Genomic DNA, 18,840 nt, shown 5'->3' with positions numbered 1-18,840 from the left:
AGAAGAATCCATTCTCACCAAGGGTTTGTGAACACCAGAATGTGCTTTGAAATGACCCTTACTCCCAGGGTCTCCATGTACACCTAGTGGTTAGGTTTTGAGTTAATAATGCCAGACTCCCTCTCAGGAAATGGCACTGCTGCTTTTAGAGCAAGGCAATGATCACCGACATGCTGAGCTACGACTCTGGGCACATCAGTGCTGGTTTTGTGGGGTTTGCATTCCAAGTGTTACAGTCTCAGCTTGGTTGCTGCTACTGAGATCATGCCCTGCATGTATAGCCTGGCTGTTTATCAAGTGCAACCTGATTATCTCCCTGCCTGCATCCCCAGACTGCCTACCAGCCTTCCCTTGTCTTTTTGATCCATTCCCCTGCACTTGCACAACCTTTGCAATCTCTTTTTCCTTCCTCTCCCTATAGCACCAGTGTCCCTTTGTCCCCAAGGTAAGCTTCCTCTTCCCCGGAATAGCCCCAGAGGCTCATGTTGCTTTTCCTCTCCTCAACTGTTCAGCGTCCAGCTCTGCTGAGTCCAGCTCAATGGTGGGGTCTCATCGTGTCTGGGCTTTTGTCTGTAACTGTGATCATATCACAAACCCAGTGCCAGAATCCTACAGCCGAAAGGCTGCTTGGCCCTTTGCATCTGGGCAGACAGCAGTTCCCTGTAATAGGACTTCATGCTGAGGGCATGTTTCATGCAGATGCCTGTTACTGCCTCCTCCTAATTGCAGTTTTGTTCCTGCTAATCATATGCTTCTCCTTGCTGTGAGTGGTGCTGGAGTGCTCACATGCCCCTAGCTCAAAAATCATGGAAGCAATGGAAGAGAGGTTTCTCAGCTTTAAGTGGCTTCTTAGTGGCCTGGGGCTTTCTTTGAGGTGTGCCAGCTAGTGATTCCACTGCATGCTGGCTGGCTTGCAGGTGTCTGTTCCAGGTTTTTCATTCAACAAAGCAGTGTCCTTCAGTCTCATGTTCATGCAGTTTGCTATAAGGATGTTCCACTTCCCTTATCCAGTTACGTTATCAGGTCCTTGGAAAGAGAGGCATCCTACATACCTCATCCCATATTTTTAAATATGCGTGTGTGTAAGTGTGTGAGTGTGTGTGTGTGTGTGGGGCAATTTTTCTTGCCTATGCAGTTATCCTGGGGCTTCCATGTGGTTGTCTAAGTGAAGCAGATCTCAGAAATGCCACCAAAGCAGACAGTTAATGCTAATGCAAAACTATCACCTAATTCTAATGTTTCATCCCATTTCCCTTTCATTGTCCTTCCTGTTCCTGCTTTCTTTTCTTCTTAATAATAGCTGCATTAAATGTCAGGTAGAGTGGAGTTGCTCAGAAGCATCTGTGGGATTTGGAAACAAAAGTCCAATTGAAAATCTATGGGCCTTGAGCCCTAAATCCCATTAGGGAAATTGCAGCTAGTTTGATGAGCTAAAACTGGGACAGCAGCAATAGAGCTGCTAGAGAGGTTGGGTTTGTCACTGCTCTGGTTTTTTGTGCATTGTGTGATTCAAAGTAAAGAAAGGAGTTCTGCCATACCAGAGACAAAAATACCCTTCTGTTGTGTGTGGTTTTTGTTTTATTTCTCCAGGCGATGTGGTTATAGCAAGGCTAAGCAAGATCCAGAAGAAGAAAAGATGCATTTTCATAATGGCCACAGTGAGTAAAGAGCAAACATATATGAGGTTTTGGCTTTCTGTGGTAATGAGAAATTCAACTGAGAGGTAGTTTCCTGAAAAAAAAAAGAAAAATCTGTTTTTGCTGGTAATTCACAAAAGGGTTTTTTGTGCAAGCAGTCCCCACCTGCACCTGCTGCAATCCCCACAGAGAACTGAAGATTTGAACAGTCCTTATATGTGCTGAGCTATTCACACCTGTATGTTTGCACCAGATCTTTTTAGTGAGCCATTTTTGATTTGTTCCTCCATCTTTGCTGTGTGAACCAAGATATTATTAATTTTTTCTACTCAGCACATAACATACTCAACATTTTCGTGGTCTGGATGCATCAGTCCAAAATACCTGTTTGAAACCTTTGCTTCACCCCATCCAGCTGTGAGGGCCAAGCCCACTGCAGTTCTTCAACTTGGATGTCTCTGCAGAGGTGTGAGGAACACCTATTTCCTGCACCTAGGGAGCTTTCAGAAATGCTGTGTTAATGCCCTTGTATAGAAAACCCCTATGCGGTCATGCCAGAAAGTAAATCTCATGGTTGCTATCAGTTCTTCCTTCATCAAGAGCTGTGGAATCTGGAGATAGGTAACGGTGAGCTGCCTTTTGGGATGGAAAAGGCAAACACATCATGAGTGAAAGTCAAATTTCCATTAGTGCTATGTAATGAAGGCAGCAGGACGCAAATCAATTAAGAGCCACAGTGTAATGTAGCTGTCTCATTAGACTGATGAACAATTCTTCATGTGAGTAGCCTTAATGATTGTCAAAACAAACTTATAATATGGATAATGAAAATACTTCTCCCTCTCAAGTCCCGGAGAAAAAGCCTGCTATTGATTATATTTATACTGATAGAACCCACAAGCTTTGAACAACTGCAAATATGCAGTTCCTTTACATCTCAGTAACTCTGTCTGAAATAATGTGGGTGATTGATTAGCTGATGTGTGACTGGTAGGGCATAATTTATTTCAGCTCTCCATCAACCGCCGTCCATCCAGCTTGCTATGCAAGTTCCTACTGTAGCATTTTGCTATTTGTACTTTTCCTCCTGGTGTGCCCTCTCTAGTTCCAGAAAGGGCTTCTTTGCTACCAGATACCACACCAACCCATTGCACAGCACCAAAAGAGATTTTTAGCTGCACATCATTCCAGCTGAGCACTATTGTGCTTTTCTAAATATGCTGAAGTTGCACGTATGTCACATATAAACTAACTGTCTTTTTTCAAGAATGATACTCATTTTCATCATAGAAATAAATTTCCAGCAGAGCAGAGTGCAAGGGACAGACGTGTGTAATGCCCGTTTTCTGTGATGTCTTGTGCCATTAAATGTGCTTAATTTATGTTTGCAGTTAAGCTGCCTGGAGTGAGGACCTATGTTGACCCCCACACCTACGAGGACCCTAATCAAGCTGTTCATGAGTTTGCTAAGGAAATTGAAGCTTCATGCATAACCATTGAAAGAGTTATTGGAGCTGGTATGGAAATACATTCCACGACCCTTAGCAATGTGAAGGGTTGGCTTTCTTAACATGAGAGATCTGGGAAGGGCCGATAAATATTTGAACTCTTAGATACCCTGCAAGTGAAAGTGAGCATGTCCCAGCTGAAGTTTGAGACAGACCTGTCATTGTCTGCAGTTTTGAAATTCAGGAGCTGAACTATGTCAGAAAATGGTCCCAAATGGTCAGCTGAGCTGTTTCAATGGATGCTAAGGGAAAGGAGTCACGTAAATTTCACATTCTTTTTAGCATTTGAACCTTTTTATCCCCCAACATTAAGGTCAGTCTTGAAGCAAAAATTAAAAATAAGAGGTCACCTGAGACATTAAAAAAGCACAAGCGAAAGTCCAAAGCTTTAAACTTCTTTGGTTAAAAGAAGAAACTCCCATTTTGTTTCCAATAAAGTTGTTTGTTTCAACTTGCATCCAACCTTAGGAGTATTTTCTATCCTCTGAAATTGTGGGTTTGGACGTAATTTAGTGTTCATCAGAAAAAAATCCATTTAGGTTACTTTTTGGGAAAGGTAGTCATAAAATTGTAAAGAGTTTATAGTCTATAAAAAGATAAGTTACTGTGAAAGGCTGACAGCTTTCCATCTATGTAACTTACCAAATGAAGGTTAAGAAGCAAGTGGTTTGAGTTTTACAGCTATCCACACAGAACAGTGATATAGGATATGAGAGGACTCTTTCATGTAGTAGACAAAAATGATACAAATTATAAAAAAGCCCAGTGGAATATAAAGCATAGCTCTTTAAATATAAGAAAATTACATTTTTACTCAAAGTTTTCTTGTGCTTATAAATTACTTGGCTTGTGGTACAGTGGCTGTTTGAGGTAGTCATCACTGCCATGTTCAGCAGTTCATATCCATGGACGCAGGGCAGCCCTTTGTGCTTTTCATTAGCCAAGGCTGTGCTGCATCATGTAGACAGGGGCACATCATGTGTTCCCTTGATGTGGTGTGATCCCATTCTTCTGCATTTTCTTCTGAAGGTGAATTTGGAGAAGTCTGCAGTGGGCGGCTGAAGCTGCAGGGAAAGCGGGAGTTTCCAGTGGCTATCAAAACCCTGAAGGTGGGGTACACAGAGAAACAGAGAAGAGATTTCTTGGGAGAAGCAAGCATCATGGGGCAGTTTGACCACCCCAACATCATCCACCTGGAAGGTGTCGTCACAAAAAGTAGGTACAACATGCTGTGGACTGCTCTCTGTGAATTCTGTCTGATGGGAGAGTTGATTAAGAGAGGAAGATTTAGGTGATGCCTGTTCTGAATACACTTTTCATAATTTCCAGAAAAAAGTTTTGCTTTCCAGAAGCAAGGAAAAAGAGCAGGACTGTAGGTGAAGATGACAGGAATATATAAAACCACAATTAAAGTAAGCTCCCTCTGGGATCTGCTAGAGATGCCCCTGATAATAATTGTCCATAGTGCTGGTGTATGGGAAGGATTGAAGGCATCCCAGCATGAGAGTTACTGATGTCTGACTGCTCAGTTAGCAAAACAGCCCTCTATAACTTTTTCAGCTCAGTTCTCCAAATTACAATATGCACTAAAGATAAGGGTGGGGAAAGAGACAGCACATCCAAATGTGCCCAGGACAAGACTGGTGATGCTGTGCTGAGGCCGTGGAGAATATGTAGAGATTTTGTTACTCATCCATTTTAGAGCCTTGGAGGATCTACATTATTTGCATCAAGGATTACTTTGTTGAAAATAGCTACTTCTTTATTTTAAGATGTATTTTAAGTGAAGAAGCATCAGCCTCACAGGTGTGAATTATTGTCTCCCCTCCTGCCTTCATGTTTGGCAATGTCAGAGCTTGCTTAGCTGCTACTGTTCAGATGATGGCATTTGGGGCCATGTGCTGCTCTCAGTACTCAGTACATTCCTCAGAGGAAGTGCATCCAACATTAGTTCTTTTTCAAAGCTGCAATAGAAAAAGTACAGAGGCTTCAGCTGTTTGTCCTTGTAATATCCACAAAATCAATGCTGTTTTGTAACCAACAGATTTTTTCACATTTTTCCTTGAAATTGCATTTCCTAAAACTTTTAAGAAAAAGATAACCAAAATGGATTTCTCCCAAAATTTTAATAAATATCAAAGTCTCTTGGGGACACCCTGTGTAAGAGCTCCAATTTCTAGCCCTGCAGGGATGTGGAATATTGAGCAGGGAGCGAGTGATGATTATACATCCATGAAAGCTGCTGCTGGCATGGGCCTGAGTCTTTCTGGTTGCTGGGGCCTATGGGGATGGTTGGAAATCCCATTTCACTTGTAGTGAAAATGTGCCTCCTTAGCAAGCTGCCTTTTATATAAAGTGGGTGTCTGCTCCAAAGGCTGTGGGAACACAGGGAGCTCTGCTTCTTAATTGGACTTGGAGCAACTGGAGTTTGGATTCAGGGGGATGTACACACCCAGAGCTTCTCATTAGCTCAGTATATGTTTGTTTACTGCACTCAAATTTTTTTTCCAGCAGACATCTGTAGCATCTTCATAGGTTTTTCTTTTGCATGGACGAAAGCAACCTTTATGAATTGCAAAGTATTCTGCTCTCTCAAAGTATTTAACTTCTTTTACTCTTCAGTATCTCAGTCATTGGCCTTTCATAGAGTCAGATCTTTCAGGTAAAATGTCTTTACTGCATCATTATTTAATTTGGAAGTAAATTAAGTTTAATTGAATTAGGCCATTTTTAATTCTGAATGAGAATATCATTGTATTTAACTAATATAGTTCAAATGCACACATTGGTTAATTCTGACTAATCATTGGCCCCGTGCAGACAAACCCTCAGCTTTACAAAGGTAGTGACAGTTTTCATTTGCATCCCATTTCATTGTACTGATGGTGTGCACACTGCATTAAGGTGCACACCACTGACATGAGTGTCATCCACATATATTTTATGACCATGTAATGCCAGCAGGAGGAAGCCCTGATGACACAGAGAATCAACCCAGCACTTTAAAAGGGCTGATGTTTACTTTTAATTTAATTTGTTGAAAGTTACCTATTTTGTCTTTATTTCCATGCTCTTGGATATGGGGTTCATTTGTTCCATGATTGCTGCCAACCTGTAGCAGTCAGATAATGAAACATAAGAGCCAGAAATCTTAACTTTTTTTTCTCTGACAGCATCCAAAGGCAGGAGTGTGGAGGAGGTTCCCCAGGGCGGTGGCACAACATATCATTCTCACTGCAGCACTGCCTTGAAGTGTCAGAGATAAGGGACCCCATGCTACAGTTGGGTGTTTAGCTTTTAAAATCAAACAAAAATTTTAACATTTGAGATATCGCTGGATTTTTCTTCCCTGCAAAGCCACAGGCATGTTTGCCATCCAATGGCAGGGGGTCCAGAGATCTCTCCATCCTCCTACATTCAGCCTGTGTTGTGCATAGACAGATGGCTGTCATTCTTAAAGATGGGGCCCATTGTTTCATTTGGTATTCAGCAATATTTTTCATGGTCCCAAGGTGCATTTCTCATATCAAAAGTAATATTTTGGGCAAGTTTCAAGCTTGGGCAACAGCTGTGAGAGTAACTTAAAAGAATTGAAGCAGCACAGGTTCTTCATGCTGCAAAGGTAGTGTTTACACAGCAATGAGTATTTGATTGACAAGTTCACAATTACCTTTGCTATGTACATAATTAAGCAGTAAATTAGGCAAAATAGTTAATGTAATCGAAAATGGGAAAATTGAGATCTATCTAAAGGTAGGACGTGCTGATTTTTAGTATTTACCTTTATGTGCATGTTATGACACATGGCAGCTCTCATTGTCATTTCTATAAAAGACATTTATAATGCACTTTACAAATAACTGACAGCTCCTCTTTTGTCTGTGCTTCATGCTAACAAATGAATATTGATTAAAATAAAAAATAATTTACATGTTCGTGTAAGATTTCATTGAATTTACAAGGGCTGGGGCACACCACATTAATTATTGCTACACCATTGTGGCAAGCTAGTGAGAAATTAGATAAAAACTGAGCAAAAACTAGATATAATTATCATTAAAATGACTCGGGCATGAAAATTAATCAAACAGATTTGGAAAAACTTTGTTATTTCTGTCAACATTAGGAGACCAGGTCTTTGGTTAAGAACTTTTACTTTGATTTAGCCTGCACTCATTCCACAATTAATGAGCTTTTGTTCTGCAGTGTAATATTCCTTTTCTTATGTCCAGATGTGTTTATGGAATGAAGTCCAGTCCTTGCCTAGTCTTGGTTTTGGTGGCTACCAAGCCCAAGCTTCAAATCATCCTTGTTGCTCTTTTTGGGTTCCTGTTTTTACTTCAGGGTGTTGAAGCTTGAGGGAAGGGTCCAAAGACTTTGCTGTGTGCAGTTTGCCTCTGCAAGCTTTCAGCTTGTTGGTAGAGACAAGAACAAGGCTGCCTGGGTTCAGCTTGCTACATCCTTCTTAATCTTCATCTAAATAGTCTAGGGCTTGGTACCCCATCCACAATGTGGTATTACTTTTTCATCCCCTCCTCCTCAATTTCCTATATAATTTATAACCTAATATATATATCCTCAATTTCTCTATATATTCTGGGAACAACTTTTGTCATCTTGCTGGGACAGACGTCTTGGTTTATATTTGCTGTTGCATGGCTGTATATCCAGATGCAGAGACAGTATTAAAAGACTTTTTTATTGCTCATGTTTTTTAGATAAATTCCTAACAAACTCATGCACTTTTTCTTTTCCAGGCAAGCCAGTAATGATAGTGACTGAATACATGGAGAATGGCTCTCTGGATACATTTTTAAAGGTATTACTTAGATCTTTTTTCCAGGGGGACCTGGGGACTTGGTTAAGGTTTGGATTCTTTGTAGATGGTTAATGTCAGTGAAAATTATTTCTGAGTGTTGGTGCTGTCTGGAGGCAGGAGTAGCTCAGTTGTCTCTTCGATCTGCATTTACACAGCGTCATGAAGGATCTGGTGCATGCAATGATAGAAACAGGTAAGAATAAATTGGAGGATATTACAATTATTTTAGAAGGCAGTGGAAGTATTAACTTATCCTGCAAAATGTGGTGTTGTTCAAGAGCAGATCCATACTGCAGCATAACAAATCCCAGACTTGTCAGAGCTTTTCTATGAAATCTAAGAGCTAGAGAAAGGAGAGTGGGGAAATGGTTAGAAATGCAATGTGGCAACATGGGGAGAAGCCCTTACCCCCTCAAGTGTTCATGAACCCCTAAAGGTAGGATTTCCATCCAACTTGATGCCATTCAGTTGCCTTACTGAGAAACAGCCCAGCCTGGTGCCCTTATACACATGTTCACTCCCCGGCGCAGTCTCTTCATCAGTTACCACTAGATGCAGCTCACTCCTTGATCTCAAATTTAAAGAACGACATTTCCTTAGCTTTGTCTCTAGAGATCCTAATCTAAACAGTGAAACTTAGAAAAGATTTGTGGTCAGAGCATGAAAATAATGAATTATTTATTTTCCTGGTTTCCTTCTTTGGAGACTCGCCTTTGCGTTTTTATTCATGCACACACTAATGCTGAGGGTGCAGAGGCTCTCAACTCGTCAAATGTCTCCTTCCTTTTGCAGAAGAACGATGGGCAGTTCACCGTCATCCAGCTGGTTGGGATGCTACGAGGCATCGCATCAGGAATGAAGTACCTGTCTGACATGGGTTATGTGCACAGAGATCTGGCCGCCAGGAATATCCTGATCAACAGCAACTTGGTCTGCAAAGTGTCAGATTTTGGCCTCTCCAGAGTCCTAGAAGATGACCCTGAAGCAGCATACACAACCAGGGTGAGTTATGGGGATACCAAACTGATTGAGCTTAAGAGAAACATATTTCTTGCCACATTTTGGTGTGCAGGCTCTCTAGCAAAGAGTTTCTACAATCTCAGAGCCTCTAAACTGTGCAGGAGGGTTAGATCAAGTGATAACAGTTAATCATCACCAGATTAATTTTGCAAATGCCTTTATAGTGGGGATGGCCAAATAACACAGAGGCTAACTAATAGCTCTGAAGTTTTAAGTTGGGTACACGAATCAAATAGTTGCCATGCTTCCAAGCTCTACTCTGTCCTCTTTGGTGAATACCAAAGGGAAGAAAGAGCAGTTGCTTTGCCAGGCACCCATCCTGTGGTGTAAGCCATGGTCTTCTGAACAATTTGACCCTTTTAAAACATTAGTAAGTGTGTAATGAATGCCCACTGCAAATAATGCACATTGCCCTCAGCATTATCCAGTTGAGAGTAACTTCTCCCAACCCAAGAAAGAGCTTTTCCAACCTCAGTGCTCTGTCCCTGCTCTGCCCACATGGCACTGGCATTGAAGAGAGGGGCTAGACAGGACCCACCTTCAACAGCACAGACTTGGAGACAGCCTGCAGTATTAATGGCAGTGATTGGCACACCTTGGACATGTCTTATGTGTTTTTCCAAGGATATTGTTTTGTGAGTGGTGGGAGCTGTCTTGAGTCATGTTCCCTGTTCCTGTGGACATCTTGAAAGGGCCTTTCAGCTTTTGTCAGTTATGGCCCTGTGATGGGACTCAGTACACAGCTGGACTGGCTCTTCCCTGCAAGGAAGGCTTGGCCAGCCCTGCTGCAGCTCCCATGTTTTGCCGTATGCTAATTGGCACTGCTGAGAATCTGGCCCTTCACTTAAGGCGTGTGCTGCTGAGCTTGTGAATAAGTAATTATGGAAAGAAGAGACTTTTCAAAAGTTGCTTTGAAAATGTGTTCCAAATCCTGTCTTTTTCCAATAACAAACACTGTTAGGGGGCATTCAGGGAGACTTTCCAATATTTAGCTCAACATAGAGAGGAAGGGACTTCACAGCAAAATATTTTTTTATATAAATCAAGAGAGACAACTCTTTAAACCCAATGAGAAAAGTATTCCTTAATCCAGACTCTCCTTTCTCTCCCCTTTCCCTTTTCAGAGCTGATCTGAAGTTTGATTTTTAAATGATAGAAAGGAGAAAATGAAACAACAAAGCACATTTGACAGCTGTGGCATCATTTTCAGTCCCACAGCAGAGGCCAAGCAGCCTGGTCTTTGTGCACACAGATTTCCATGCCTGCTACACAGATCTCTCTGCAGAACCAAGATTGCATTAAAAAAAAAAAAAAAAAAAAAAAAAAGGGAATTACTTCCACAACAATTTGCATGAAGCCCTCGTTAGATCAAAGTCTTCCTCAGCTTCAGACCTGTCTGTTCTGCCCCTGCTTGCTCTCAGAAATGGAGGAACTGTATTCCCTAACCAACCCGTGCAACATAATTGAGATGTTGATCCTATACATGTCCCAGCATTCAAACAACATTCAAACCACAGACCTTCAGGACAGCCAATTAGTTGGCAGTCTACAAATGCTTATGGGCTGAGATAATGTGGAAAGGGGCCCCATGCTGTCAAATAGATTTACTTTAAAATTCGATGTCTCTTTCCAGAGAGAAAATAACATCCCTTGGTGCTCTGAGAAGAGCTGTTTCAACTTCTTTTGCATGCTCTCTGCCCTCCTCTGCAATCCATTTTTTGGGATTTTTCTCAATTTCTTTTCCATTTAGGGAGGGAAGATCCCCATTCGATGGACAGCGCCTGAAGCAATTGCCTTCCGCAAATTCACATCTGCCAGCGATGTCTGGAGCTACGGCATTGTAATGTGGGAGGTGATGTCCTATGGCGAGAGACCTTACTGGGAAATGACAAACCAAGATGTAAGCACGTGCTGGAGCAGCTGTGTGATGGGACTTTGAGGGCTCAGCATTCATTCTGCTATCAGAGAGGCACAATGGGGACAAGAGGAGGAGTGCTGCTGTAAAAATGGTTTTGCTCCCCCATGCCAGACAGAAATGATCCTCCCATTTGATGTTCTTTTTTTCGCAGCAAGCCAGAACGGGCTGTATTCAGGGGGAAATGTGTCTGCACGGAGGCAAGCCTGCTTCCCCCAGCAGACCTCTGGAGCTTCATTAATGATGTTAGAGCTGGAGCCTGTTCATCCTCTGCTTAATGACAAAGGCCTGCCAGGGGATAGATGCAGATAAACTGCAGTATTTCAGTTGTGTATTCAAACCCCTGCTGCCACATAAAGCAGAAACTCAAGAGAGTCATGGTCAGGGCTTTTTTTCCTAGCAGAAAAGCTGAATGATTTGATCTAGTGATAGCAGTCCACAGAGCTGCATCTTGGTTGTTCTTGTATTGCTGATCTCAAGAGAATAGTTTTGCTCTGGTTGTGACCATCTTGTAAGTCTCTGCTTACACAAGTTCTCATTCAATTGTACAGTACTCTTCGAGTTGTGTCCCCTTGCTCCTGGGTTTCTGTGCCCTCTAAAGCCTCTGATCTTGAGGCCACCCTCACCCAACAGTGAGATGCCTGGGAGTATTCTCTCCCACCTGGCTGCAGCTCCAATCCCAGCCTGGGTAAGGATATCTTGATCCTACTGCAGGGCTGCATTCTACCCTGATCTCACCATCAACATATGTCCTTGTCTAAGGCTAAAAAAATTTAAGCCTGGGGTAGCCAGATTTTCTAGATCCCTCCTTCTTCTTCACATCTCTGAGAACTATGATTTGTAAAGGTCTCTGAGAATGCCAGCTAGTCACGAGGTCAGATTCGCCATGGGGTATGTGGGACAGCCTTGCTACCTGTGGAAATCCTACTGCTGGATGGGTTTCCTCTGGTCACAATACTTGGTGATTCATCCTTTCTGATTTTTTGAGCAGCATTCCTATTCCAACTACTTTTCTGCTTTTTTACTGGAGGCAAGGACTCTGGCTGAACATTCTGCTCTTCCTGAGTTTTGTTAGCAAGGCTTTACCATTAGTAGATGTTACTACTTGTCATGCTGAGCAGCTGTCTCATCTCACTTTGAGTCCAAGTGTGGAAACAAGTGGTACCTTTGAGATGGTCATGCCATGTTTCTTACCAGGGACCTGAACACACTGTTTGGCATGAATGCCCCACTGCTCCTGTATTGCTGAGGCTGTCACATTTGCAGGAAGTTCAGTAAAGCAGCATATACCTACACAGGGATTTATCTTAATCAAATACAGGGACTTGCTTCCATAGTCTGTGCAGAGAATGCAGCAGTTGAGAGCCAAGCTTTTTCATTCACACTGTAACTATTTTTAATGCTGATGCACTGGCATAGCACAGATGTTGTTCAGTAAATGCCAGGCTAAGACTGAGGCTGGTGCCAGTGTACTGATCTTCTGTGACATAGGGAGTCCCTTGTCTGAATCATAACACTATGAGCGTCTACACTTTACAGAACTGTTCCAAAAAGCCCAAATGCCTCCGTGTCCTATGGGGCACAGACTTACCTGGAGTGAAAGCAGAAAACAAAGGATTAGTGAGATGTTTATGAGCATCAGTTCCTGCTTAACCTTTGCTTGTATAACCTCTGTGTTACTTGCCTCTGCCCTTTATGCAGGTGGTAAATACCTGGATGGTGGTGGCATAGGAACTTAATTCAGTGCTGTGGCACATTTCTCATGCAATTCTTCCTCCTTCAGCTACTGAAGGCCTCCTTTCCTCCTCTACTTGTGTTGACAGAAGAGTCAGTGGTGTTAGATACAGCATTGGCTTTTGTGCAGAGGAAAAGGGTCACATAAATTTTGGACTCTCTTGCACAAGTTTCTTGTTGAATGACTTGTATTTAAAGCACATCATTTTCAAGCACAGCTGATGATGAGCAAAATTATTCTCACCATGTTACAGATGCTTTGCTTTAAAGGAGGTGAAGTGCAATAGGGCAGGAAATGTTTTAAGGCTATAAATCACGTTTTAAAGTCATGCTGGTTTCTGGATGGCCTTCTAAAAATATGCTTTGGATTGACCACAAGATAAGGCTTTGATGCAGAATTATTGAGAGGAATATTGTGACCTGTGTTGCACAGGTTGATAAGGTAAATAATAGCGGTAGTTGACTTTTAATGTTCAGACTGGTGAATATATGAAAACTCTACTGCGTGTTGCTTTGGTTTACTGGAATAGACTATCCCAAATTGTCCTATCCTAAACATCCAGTTCAGTCACCCCGATCCGTAACTGAATAGTGCTTGTCCAGAAGAGGAAGAGAGACAAAAATGCCTCCTTAGGTGCAAATTCTGAATTTTCAAGTCTTACAAAGCAGCACACACCAATGAATGGAGCAGCAAATGTCCCATTTTCTTATTTTTAATCACTGTGGTGGCTGCAAGTGACTCAGTCTTTGTTGTTTCGGTTTTTTTGCTCCTCTTACTGCTAGATGCCTGAAGGCACCTTCAAATGCAAGAGTGTATTTCAGCATCCTAGCTTCTTGCAGTATTTTGATACCATTTACATTGTATCACCAGGACAAATGACGTCCTGTAAATTGAGTTAATGCTATTGATTGTGATGTTACTGCCAGGAATATCCAGCATACATAACCCCATTGCAGATATAGTTCAGATATTCTGATCTGGTGCCAGATGGTCTGCTCTCTGTCTTGCTACTATTTTCTTTCTGCTACAGTTGGAGGATGACCCATTTTTGTTATAAATACAGACGTGGACACAGCAAATAACATTCTCATGGCTGTGCCACACTGAAGCTTTTTCTTTATAGGACAACTGCAAATTTGGAATCAGGAACTAGCTGAAAAGCATGGTGTGAAGAACAGAAAGTATAAATAGCACAGTGTGATGGACCTGGGAGCAGCAACCAGGCAATAGAAGAGATTGCTTTGCAAGTGCAGATTGGGTGGAGAGTGGTGCAACTGCTCCACTGACAGATTGAATCTCAGATGGGCACAAAGGGACTGCACATGTTGCGGCCCAGATCTGATGTGCTTTTTACCCTTGGAGATCATAAAGCCTCACCTAACTGCTTCTCTGCTATGCACATCCTCAGAGAGTTTGAGGTTCCCACTACTGCTGCTCAGTTGGCCTGGCTCATTCCTGCTACTCTTACACTTAACAAAAAGCTTTATGATGAAGGACAGTTTAAAAACAATCCATGCACTCCTGAATTTTGAAGCCTTCTGAAATGCAGTGCTAGCCTGACACAGCTCATCCAGTACTACTTATTTAGTAACTAAAGACCAAGATAACAACTTCCAGGCTAACCACAGAGGCTTCTTTTTCAACACAGGATGTTTTCAAATTGTGAGACAGTGCCTAGAATGAATAGCATTTGAGGTAGTCTTGGGAACGGACAGTGAAGCACATGTGGTTTTTATGTGGACATAGCAAATACCTGCTTCCAGCTCCTTTTCATCAAGGAATGTTAGGAGTGGAGGGCATGAAGATGGGCTGCCATGACTCCCTTGGCACAGATACAGAACCCTGTGGCTTGAAACATGAGCTACATTCTCCTGAAAATTGTAATAGTTCAAAATGGGAACTGTTGGGCTCAAAGCCCTGCCACAAAATTGCCCCAAACTGGGGAAAACAAGTTGCATTCTTCAATTCTGCCCTCATTTATTAATTTCTGCCTTTTGAGAGGGCAGGCAACACATATGCATACCACTTGTTTTAAATATAAAATCATAGATGGTTTGTATTTGAAATCAGTGCAACAGCTCCCTTGGTTTTAATTTACATACTCTTGGGCTGACATTGTAAATTCCTGGCAGAAATGTGGCCACACTAAGAAACTGCTAGACCCAGACAGTATTGAATGATATATGAGATGGTTGTTCTGCCTCTGCCTTGAATCCATCCATCAATTAGCATTCAAAGTCTCTTTTGAAATACAGTCAGACTTTTATTACTGTAATACAAATTTGTGGTCTAGCACATGCCTTTTCATTTAAAAAGAGCCCAACATCTGAATAAACAAAATCACTGCACTCTAAGAAGATGCCAGAAAGCCCTGAAGGCTCTTTTTCATGGATTTAGCATAGGCTGCAAGAGTTTCCTGGTATATAACATAGAGACCACAACTGAGCTTTGAACAAATGCAACCAGGCAATCTGGGCCCCTGGTTGCAGCAGTGCATTGGCTTTCTAGATTAATTTTGCAATGATTAAAAGTAGAGTTAGTCAACCCATCCCACAGAAAATATAAAAGATAGAGAGGCTTACTGAGTTTGCCTCTTGTGTGCAGAGTTGGAGCTGGCAGGATTTTTTGTGAGCATATTGCTGATCCCAAAGTTCTATGTTAAAGTCAATTTGCATTTGAGAAAAAGATGAGGGGAAGAAAAGCCTTGTGTTTTTTGTCCTGTAGGTGATTAAAGCTGTGGAGGAAGGCTATCGCCTGCCAAGTCCCATGGACTGCCCTGCTGCTCTCTACCAACTAATGCTGGACTGTTGGCAGAAAGACCGCAACAGCAGGCCCAAGTTTGACGAAATTGTCAGCATGTTGGACAAGCTCATCCGTAACCCGAGCAGCCTGAAGACATTGGTTAATGCATCAAGCAGGTACAGACTCAGCCCAGAACCATTTCTCAGAGCAAGTTCCTTGTCTAAATACCCAGGTTAGATTCCCTCTGATTATTTAGCCTGCACGTGTTCTTGGGTGAATGTTCTTTCAATTTTGTAATGTCCAGGGGAGTTGTCTCATATCAACTTTTTCTGTTGCAGTTGTCAGCCAAGTGAGCAATTCATTCACTCTAATGCAGTGCTGCCACAAAAAATTAACGTGGTCTGTCTTTCACAAACAGGAGTTTCAGCAGTACTTTGTGACAAAACTACCTGCTAGAGAAGGCGAGACTTGAGTGCATGAGGTAGATAGTAAATACTGCTCCAGTTATCTGCCTCTTGACTTTATCTTTGTAATACAAACAAAGAGTGTCTCCTGGGGAAACTCTTAGGATATGCAAAGCTCATAGATGTCCAGGTACATCCTTCCCCAACTATTCCCCGGCATGCAAGCCACCACTGCAAGTCATGAGAGTCTTGGTAATTGCAGGAGGAAGTCTCTGGTTCCCAAAGTGCTGTTCACAACCCCTTTGCTGAGACCACATTAAGTGAATAGAGCAGCCAGTTTGTATTTAAACATGAATCTGAATAGCTACACAGCTACAAGTAAGGTAAACACAATCAAGAAATAAATCTTCACTTTATTATGCAGGGAGAAAGAGCTAAATAGTCTTGGAGAGGCTTTTTCTGTTTTCACTTTTTTCATACTTTTACTATGTAAGCACATGTCCTGGGTTACAATGTAAAGATGTGCCCAAAAGTATGTATTCTATCACCATCTGTTGAAACGAGGTGGGGCAGTGTTCTTTATCTCTTCCACAACCCATCCTTCCTCCAGGAGGATATTTTCTGTTAATGGGCCATTGAGTCCCACTGCATGATTGATAAAATTGCATCATCCCATTGGGAGATGCTCCAGCCAGGGGGAGGAGCCAAGCCTTTCCTTCCTAGATAAAAACTGAGATTTGGAACATCAGAGCAGCCCTTTCCACTGGATCCCAGAGGAAAATCATACCTTTGCACATTATCACTGGACCTTTGGAAGAAAACTGCACTCTTCTACAGGACCACTGCTTCAATTGAAGCATCTGTTACTCCAGGAGGACTGCAGCCACCATTTAATCCCTGACTGACCCTGACCCTGACTGACGGGGTGTCAGGTTGTATTCTGACACTGTCAGTAGTTTTCTTTTATACTATTGCATGTATTTTATTTTTTCTCATTTTTTCCTATTAAATTGTATTTCTAACTTGGAGTCTCTCACTGGTTTTGTTTTCAAACCAGTACAGCACACATTTACTTTTGAGCCATCAGTATTGTTAATTACGCAGGTCCTTGCAAGGTCATAAAGAAGTTTTTTATACATATATATATATATGTGTGTATGTGTATGTGTATGTGTATGTGTATGTGTATGTGTATGTGTATGTGTATGTGTATGTGTATGTGTATGTGTATGTGTATGTGTATATGTATATTATTGCTGTTTCACTGATGGCAGTGGAGTTCTCCAGATTAACAATGGAAAAGGCTCTTCAGAAAAGTTTATCCTCAGAGGAGAGACAAAAATAAGATATGTTGTTTTCTTTAAACAGGAACAAGGGAGATAAGATTCGGTTAGAATGGTGGTATGGGCCAAAACAGATACACTGCTGTGAGCTTATAGTCATTTGTGCCCATGCCTTCCAAGTGAACCTTGTACAGCAGGATATGGCACATCTCACCTGCTGCAACTGGACATCCCCATGGTGGCATGTCCCTGTGCATGGCATTTCATGCACTGAAAGATAAGAACATTAAATTTCTGTTAATTTTTAAGTATGAGATACATCTAGTTCCTTGGGCTATTTTACATGTACAATTTACGATCTGAAGAATTTATTCTCATTAGCAATTAGATGTAATGTCAGTGCCAGCAAACCTGCAGGAAAATGTTTATGACTGCATAAAATATGTGAGGTTTCTCTTTTATTTCCAACTCAAAACAGTTATTTTCCAGGCCTGTTGCGTGGTGTTTCCAGCACTCTTTTATACCAAACTGTTATGCCAGATGAGGAAAATTAGCAGAAAACCATTTCCTTGAGCTGCTAAGCACTTTGCTGATGTTTTAATCCATGAATGGATCCAAGCAATTCCAAACATCTCCTTTCAAGAGCTGCTGTGGATATTTTTGATATGGATGGAGCACCTGAATAGTCAGGCTTTGGGGCTGTGTTTCTGTTCTCATAGATTGTTGTGTCCAGACCATAGTAATTCCAAATGAATCATAATTTCAATATAGAGCAGCTGTAAAGGATTTTTTAAATATATCTGATGTGTTCTTTATGGAAATTCTCATTAATGCAAATAAGGGAGGAAAGTCACTCTCTACACTACAGCGTGTGCTATGATATCACTAGGTACCTCCTGACAGTCACGAAAATCCACTTCTCATTATGATTACTTAGAAGTTGGGAATTTCTCATGTGTATAAAATGTTATGGGAAGCCATTATGTTCTTGGCACTGCAAGTATTCACATTTTATTAGACCCGTCAGCATTGCTATTAAATAAACAAATAATACTAATGTACTCATAAAATATATGAAGATTCCTGAAGTGCTATAATAATATAATACCCCAGCTCTCCTTCCAGTTGAAAGTCTTTTAAGTGTAATAGTCACCATCAGAGGCTGACCAGAAATTACTTTTTTTTTACCTGTGGGTAATAATCTTTAGGTAAGGCTTGTGTTAGCTGTGTGTCCCTTTCTACAAAGCAGGGAACAGGTCTGGTCTATTTCCTGGCTTACCTTGGACAAGTCCTCTTTGCTCTCTGCACCTCTTTAGTGGGTGGTGGACCCTGCTTGTGCCAGGTACTGTATCGGTGCACCAGTCGAGGTGAAGGGTTATTTTTTATTGCTTCTTCAGTGCATGGTGTAGTTGAGCAGGGAGCAGTTGCCGTGGCAGGGTCTGGAGTGAGGGTGTGGGAGCAGGAGTGTACCTCTGTTTGCAGGACCGGAGCGTGGCTGGAGCACTGCTGCTCTCTGCAGTCTCGTTGGATGCTGTCGGCGTCCCAAACCCATCCCCCCACCCCCTTCTTCCCCCCACCCCCCCGCTTCCCCCCACCCCGTGACTTTGCAGGAGCAGCCCCTGGACTGTTAATGCTCCCTGGACTGTTTACAGCTGCCTGCCATTGATGGCTGCTGCTGGGAAATGTAATTTGGGTTTCAGCTTCCAGGCTCTGCGCTGTCTTAAGTTAATTATGAGCTTTAAAAGTGGAGGAAGAGAGGAAAGCAGGAGTCATCAAA

General features: G+C 42.0%; 1 protein-coding gene and 1 long non-coding RNA gene across 20 annotated transcripts in view; one reads left to right on the top strand and one right to left on the bottom strand.

Annotated features, from left to right (window-relative positions):
- The window catches only part of EPHA5 (EPH receptor A5), a 200,144-nt gene that overhangs the window by 169,879 nt on the left and 11,425 nt on the right, over window positions 1-18,840 (top strand). For 18 of the 19 annotated variants that reach the window (XM_088163773.1, XM_088163775.1, XM_088163787.1 and 15 more), the window contains 7 exons: window positions 1,591-1,658; window positions 3,029-3,154; window positions 4,175-4,360; window positions 7,903-7,964; window positions 8,757-8,966; window positions 10,735-10,884; window positions 15,359-15,552. In XM_088163773.1, the coding sequence (XP_088019899.1) occupies window positions 1,591-1,658; window positions 3,029-3,154; window positions 4,175-4,360; window positions 7,903-7,964; window positions 8,757-8,966; window positions 10,735-10,884; window positions 15,359-15,552 (996 nt within the window). Of the gene's footprint in view, window positions 1-1,590; window positions 1,659-3,028; window positions 3,155-4,174; window positions 4,361-7,902; window positions 7,965-8,756; window positions 8,967-10,734; window positions 10,885-15,358; window positions 15,609-18,840 lie in introns of all 19 variants that reach the window. The other variant, XM_088163783.1, reaches the window with a different exon arrangement.
- On the bottom strand, window positions 1,556-18,574 carry LOC148223994 (uncharacterized). The gene is made up of 2 exons (XR_015803238.1): window positions 18,343-18,574; window positions 1,556-5,109 (listed from the first exon to the last, which is right to left on the bottom strand). It is a non-coding gene; the product is annotated as an uncharacterized LOC148223994 (long non-coding RNA).

This window comes from Sturnus vulgaris, chromosome 4 (assembly GCF_052056855.1).
Source record: "Sturnus vulgaris isolate bStuVul1 chromosome 4, bStuVul1.hap1, whole genome shotgun sequence".
Taxonomy (NCBI): Eukaryota; Metazoa; Chordata; class Aves; order Passeriformes; family Sturnidae; genus Sturnus; species Sturnus vulgaris.
The sequence above is the reverse complement of the archived record's forward strand: the minus strand, read 5'-3'. Positions and strand labels throughout refer to the sequence as shown.